The sequence below is a fragment of the Otolemur garnettii genome, unplaced genomic scaffold, assembly GCF_000181295.1.
Source record: "Otolemur garnettii isolate 467f Iridium unplaced genomic scaffold, OtoGar3 scaffold00099, whole genome shotgun sequence".
Lineage (NCBI taxonomy): Eukaryota > Metazoa > Chordata > Mammalia > Primates > Galagidae > Otolemur > Otolemur garnettii.
The window spans coordinates 5,240,855-5,247,013 of record NW_003852494.1 but is presented as its reverse complement, the minus strand read 5'-3'; the positions used below and the strand labels follow the sequence as shown (position 1 = coordinate 5,247,013).

At 45.6% G+C, this 6,159-nt stretch overlaps 1 protein-coding gene across 1 annotated transcript in view; it reads left to right on the top strand.

Moving 5' to 3' along the window:
• Positions 1–688: 688 nt before the first annotated feature.
• The window catches only part of DHX37 (DEAH-box helicase 37), a 40,181-nt gene continuing 34,710 nt past the window's right edge, over positions 689–6,159 (top strand). The window contains exons 1-2 of the mRNA XM_003796039.3: positions 689–867; positions 4,333–4,502. Of these exons, the coding sequence (XP_003796087.1) occupies positions 762–867; positions 4,333–4,502 (276 nt within the window). The 5' untranslated portion in view covers positions 689–761. The remainder of the gene's footprint in view (positions 868–4,332; positions 4,503–6,159) is intronic.

Genomic DNA, 6,159 nt, shown 5'->3' with positions numbered 1-6,159 from the left:
TAACGTAGTTCACCTTTTTGTAGTATAATTTATATTTTTTGTGTAATATAAATGTTTGCTCTGAACGAATTAATGCTTTTAACCAAAAAGAAAAAAAAAAACTGCAGTACAATGTAACAGTTCTATTCACAAGATAATTACAGGATTCAGAAAATGCATTATTTTCAAGTGCATCACAGACAATGTGATGCGGTAATAAGAGCTTAAAGTTGTCTAATAGATACCTTCTTTTAGGTCTTCCATCTGTGATGGAAATATTTGGTACCTTTTTTGTGTGTGTGTGCAGTTTAACCCATCTTTTTACTACACAACTGATACACGTTTCTTGTAGAAATATTTAAAAATGCAGATGAACAAAACGGTGGGAAAATAAATGAGTATCAGGGCCAGGATTGTATTTTAAAAGGTGACAACACTCCCACTCTCACGTAGCCAAATTAGTATTAGCAGATAATTCAGATTTACACGCAGGCCACACCATGAGAGAATTTCCCTGGGCTTAACTCAAAGCTGTGCGGGGACGTCAGGTCTGGCCGGCGTCTCTGAATAGCCCAGCTCCGGCCCCACACGCCCCGCCCCGCCTCCGAACCTGTCCCGCCTTCCCTCACTGTTGTGCTTTCAGCCCCGCCTCTCAGCGTCCTAGTTCTCGCGATAGCACAACACGGACATCTCGTGGCTGAGCTTAGTGGTATAGGCACCCACGTGGGCTGGGCCTTTATTGGGTACGGAAGCTGCGGGGGTCCGAGCTTGGCGGAGGCGCCATGGGGAAGCTGCGCCGGCGGTACAACGTCAGGGGGCGCCAGCAGGCAGGCCCCGGCCCTTCGAAGGGTCCCCCGGAGCCGCCCCCTGTGCGGCTGGAACTGGAGGGTAAGGCGACTGGAGACTGCGGATGAATTTCACCAAAGGGACCGTCCAGAGCTTCGCTGCTAGGGCGGGCCAGTGAGGGCAGGGGTCCTTCGGCCGGTGTCCTGCCTTCACAGCTCTGGGGTGGGGAATCGCAGAAAGGTTCCCCCATTGCAGATAATTTAAAGGGTGGTGGTGGTTAGTGACAGTCTAGTTTTAACAGTGAATATGGAACAATACTCGTGGGCTTTTTCGCTCATATAGTAGGATGGAGAATTTGGCAAGAAAATGAGGTAGTTCCGTCCATTCCCTTGACTTCGATTATAATCTCTGTATAATCTCCGAACTGTCTGCTCAGCTCCAGGCTGGTCATTTCTCTCAACCAGAGAACCTGTTTTGTCCAAGGTACTAGCCTAGCCTCTAGAAACAGCAAAAAAGAAGATTTTAAACTTTCTTTTCTTTTTTTTAGAGATAGTCTCACTCTGTCTCCCTCGGTAGAGTGCTGTGGCGTTACAGCTCACAGCAACCTACATACAGCCCTTGGGCTTAGGCGATTCTCTTGCCTCAGCCTCCCGACTAGCTGGGACTACAGGCACCCGCCACAACGCCTGGCTGGTTTTTTTTTTTGGCCAGGGGCTGGGTTTGAACCCGCCACCTCTGGTATATGGGCCCTATTTCTTTGAACCACAGGCGCCGCTCATCGCCCGGCTATTTTTTGTTGCAGTTTGACCGGGGTATGGGACCAGAGCCCTATTCACTGAGCCGCAGGCGCCGCGCAGAAAAGAAGAGTTTTAAAGTCCCTACCACGCTGGGTTTACACGCCTAAGGGAGGAGATAGGCAAAGAGAAACACGTGTGTAAAATGTATATAGATCATTGCGTGGATGTGAAGCAGAAGTGGCCTTTGTGTTGGTTGCGGTTGTGTGGCACCCTGGGAGGAGGGTCTGCCTGTCTTGGAGTCAAGACCTGAGCAGAGATGAGAGAAAAAACGGAGGCCTTGGGCATGTCCAATCTCATAGGTCATGGTGTAGGCTAGGTCATTTTCTGTGAGTGAGAAAGGATCTATAGGAGAGTTTAGAGCACTGGAGGGGCAGGATGAGGGCTTATTTTTAACAGCATCATTTTGGCTGCTGTGTTGAGAAAAAGCAGTAAGAGGACAAAAGGGAAAACCAGGCTGGTGGGGAGGGAGATGGAGTCAATGGTTGAACCAGGAGACAGCAGTAGGAAAGGTGAGAAGTGGGTGTGCCTGGATTTGGAATGTGTTTTGAAGTTGGAGCAGGGGCACAGGAACAAAGAAAAATGATACCCAGGTGTGGAGCAGGCAGTTTGTGGGGAGGCTAAGAGCTCAGCTTTGGGTATGAGTGGCTCAGAACCTGTTAGATATCCAAGTAGAGAGGCAGGCAGCCAAGGACTTGGATGTTCGACAGAGGCAAGTCCAGGTGGTGATACCAGTTTTGGAGTCCCTCCTGAGGGACCCCATCTCTAAAAATAGCCAGGCTTTGTGGCAGGAACCTGTAGTCCTATGTACTGGGGAGGCTGAGACAAGAGAATCACTTGAACCCAAGAGTCTGAGGTTGCTGTGAGCTATGACACCACGGCACTCTACCAAGGGTGACCAAGTGAGACTCTGTCTCAAAAAAAAAAAAAAGAGAGAGAGAGAACATTAATCCCATCTTTCTCAGGGACGGGAGAGATCTTGAAAGAACACAACTTAGTTTGACTTCTTTGAAGAGCCTTCCCAGCTGCACTTTTTGGTTCATTTACTTTTTTTTTTTTTTTTAAAGAGACAGCATCTAGATCTGTCTACAAAGCTAGAGTGCAGTGACCCCCGTGGGCTCAAGTGATCCTCCTGCCACAGCCTTTCAAGTAGGTGGGACTACAGGTGCATGCCACCATACCTAGCTAATTTTTCTTATTTTTTGTAGAGATAGGGCTCTTGTTATATTGTCTAGGCTGGTCTTGAACCTGGCCTCAAGTAATCCTCCAACATCAGCCTCCCAAGTGATTACAGATGTGAATGATTGTGCATGGGCAAGATCCTTTTACCTTTTTTTTTTTTTTTTAAGAGACAGAGTCTCACTTTGTTGCCCTCAGTAGAGTGCCGTGGCGTCACAGCTTACAGCAACTTCCAACTCCTGGGCTTAGGCGATTCTCTTGCCTCAGCCTCCCGAGTAGCTGAGACTACAGGAGCCTGCCAGAAAGCTAGGCTATTTTTTTGTTCAAGTTTGGCCAGGGCTGGGTTTGAACCCACCTCCTTTGGTTTAAGTGGCCAGTGCCCTACCCACTGAGCCACAGGCTCTGCCCCCTTTTACCTTTTTAAAAATTGGCATCCCCAAAGAGCTTTTGTTAGTGTGAGTTATATGAATGGATATTTGCCATAGTAGAAATGAAAACTGAGAGGTTTCTGAAACACAGGAATATATAGGGTGTCCATAAAGTTCGTGTGAAATTGCACACAAACTTTATGGACACCCTATATATGCAAACACATGCTTCAGCAACATTGTCAGTCAATGTGGAACCTGTGGAAAGCACCACTGTGTACCTTTGTTTTTGGGGGTTTTTTTGCTTTTAATTCTATTAATTTGAGAACTACAGATGCGAAGATAGTTGTATTACTTAAAATTACCTCATCAAAAAGGAGTTTTAAAAAATCGGTACCAGTGTTATCAAGAAAAGAAAGAAAATTGTCTTACTGTTTTTTTTTTTTTTTTCGTTTTTTTTTAATCTGAGACAGAGTTTCATTACATCGCCCTTGGTAGAGTGCACTGGCGTCACAGCTCACAGCAAACTCAAACTCTTGGGCTTAAAAGTAAAAAACAAAACAAAACAAACTCTTGGGCTCAAATGATTCTCTTGCCTCAACCTCCCAAGTAGCTGGGACTACAGGCGCCCACCACAATGCCCAGCTATGTTTTTGGTGTAGTTGTCATTGTTGTTTAGCACGTCCAGGCCAGGTTCAAACCAGCCACCTTCAGTATATATGGCTGGTGCCCTAGCCGCTGATCTACAGGCGCCAAGCCTGTCTCACTCTTCTTAATTTAGGTCACAAAACCTGTCCTGCTCTTTGCAATGTAAATAAAACATAAAAACTGAGCAGTTAATCAAAGAAGCAGATTCTGCCCATATCAGAGCACCAGAGAGGGAACCCCAGTGACAGATGCAAGGCAGAAATAGGTACCCTCAAGGTCCTTCGTCCCCTAAGATTCTGGGGTAGATGGAATTGAAGAGTAATATGATCATTAGATTTTTCTAAAACCATCTAGATTGTTTATACTTTCAAACCATTATTTTTAAAAATAGATACAAACTCAGTACTCTAATGCACTGAACACTCTTAAGAGGGTACCATAGTATTATTGTGAAAATAGATTTGTTCTCACAGACCCCTTCTTCTGAAACAGCCACCCCAGAGGAGAATGGTGACTTTAATGAGCATCTTTGTTCTGTGGCTTCTGGGCTTGTGGGTGAGGTAAGTTTGTCTTTTCAGAGAAAGGCACCTTGAAAGGAGTTGATGCAAGCAATGCACTCGTTCTGCCGGGGAAGAAGAAAAAGAAGCCCAAAGCCCCTCCCCTGTCAAAGAAGGAGAAGAAACCTCTGACCAAAAAAGAGAGGAAAGTGCTGCAGAAAATCTTAGAACAGAAGGAGAAAAAGAGCCAGGTATACCGCTCCCCCCTCCCCGCCTCGTCAGGGTCTGGGCACAGCTCTTCAGGGTGGGGAGAGGTGGGAGGGGGTATCTCTGTGTCCTCCCAACATGGTCTCTGCAGCAGGCATTCTCCCAGCCAACAGAACTTTCTGGAATGAGAGAAGCGTGTTCTGCATCTGCACGGTCCTGTACAGTAGTGAGTCCTTGAAATGTGGCTACTGTAGCTGAGCAATTGAAATTTTGTGCTCAAATCTTTTTCTAATCATTCATGTTACTAATTTTTTTTCTTTAGAGAATTTCAAACTTTTTCCCCCTTAATCTTACTTAAGGAAAAAGGTCGATCATGGGAAATTCAAACATATACAAAAGGAAAGAGAACAGGCTAATGAACTCCTGTGTCCCCATTACTTACTAGCTCTAGCAGTGATCAGCCCCTGGTCAGTCTGGGGTCATCTCAACTGCTGGTCACCTTCCCACCCTTGAGTCATTTTGAAGCAAGTCCCGGGTATTATAAATCTATACTAGTTTCCTAGGGCTTCCATAAAAATGGCCACAAACGGTGGGGCTTAAAATAACAAATTTATTCTCTCATAGCTCTCGAGGCCAAAAGTCCAAAATCAAGATGTTAGCAGTGCTGTGCTCCCTTACAGGGCTCTACGGGAGGTTCCTTTGCCTCTTCTAGCCTGTAGTGGCTCCTGGTGCTCCCAGGCATGTGGCTACAGCACTCCAGTCTCCACCTCTGTCTTTACATGGTCTTTCCTCTGTGTGTCTATCGTTAGGACACTTGTCACTGGATTTAGGGCCTGCTCAGATGCTTAGGATGATCTCATTTTGAGATCCTATAATTTAATTACATCTCCAAAACCCTTTTTTACAAATGAAGTCACAGTCACAAGTTCCAGGGTATGGACATGCTTTGTGGGGGAATGAGCACTGTTCAACCTGCTATACAGAGCATTTTATCTATAAATATTTTAAAAAACAGGAACCTTTTAAATAGCCACATCAGTAGCACACTTAACTTTTATTTAATGTCAGATATCCAGTAAACAGTCAAATTTATGGCTGTCTCATAGTTATGCCCCACTCATTAGTTTGGCTTTTCTTTTTTCCTTTCTAATTTACTTTTTCAAGAAACTGGTGCAGGCTCAGAGCCTGTGGCTCAAGTGGCTAAGGCGCCAGCTACATATACCAAAGGTGGTAGGTTTGAATCCAGCCCGGGCCCACCAAACAACGATGGCTGCAACCAAAAAATGACCTGGTGTTGTGGCGGGTGCCTGTGGTCCCAGCTACTCAGGAGGCTGAGGGAGGAGACTCGCTTGAGCCCAGGAGTTGGAGGTTGCTGTGAGCTGTGATGCCACAGCACTCTACCCAGGGGGACAGCTGGAGACTCCTGTCTCAAAAAAAAAAATGGTGCAGTGACAGGTGCTGAAAAAAAAAGAAACTGGATTGTTTGTCTTGTAGAGCTTCCTACCACCTAGATTTATTTATTTGTTTCCTAGATTAGCTCACAACATGGTGGATTTTTTACATTTTATTTTATTTTATTTATTTATTTATTTATTTATTTTTTTGGAGACAGAGCCTCAAGCTGTCCCCCTGGGTAGAGTGTCGTGGCATTACAGCTCACAGCAACCTCCAACTCCTGGGCTCAAGCGAGTCTCCTGCCTC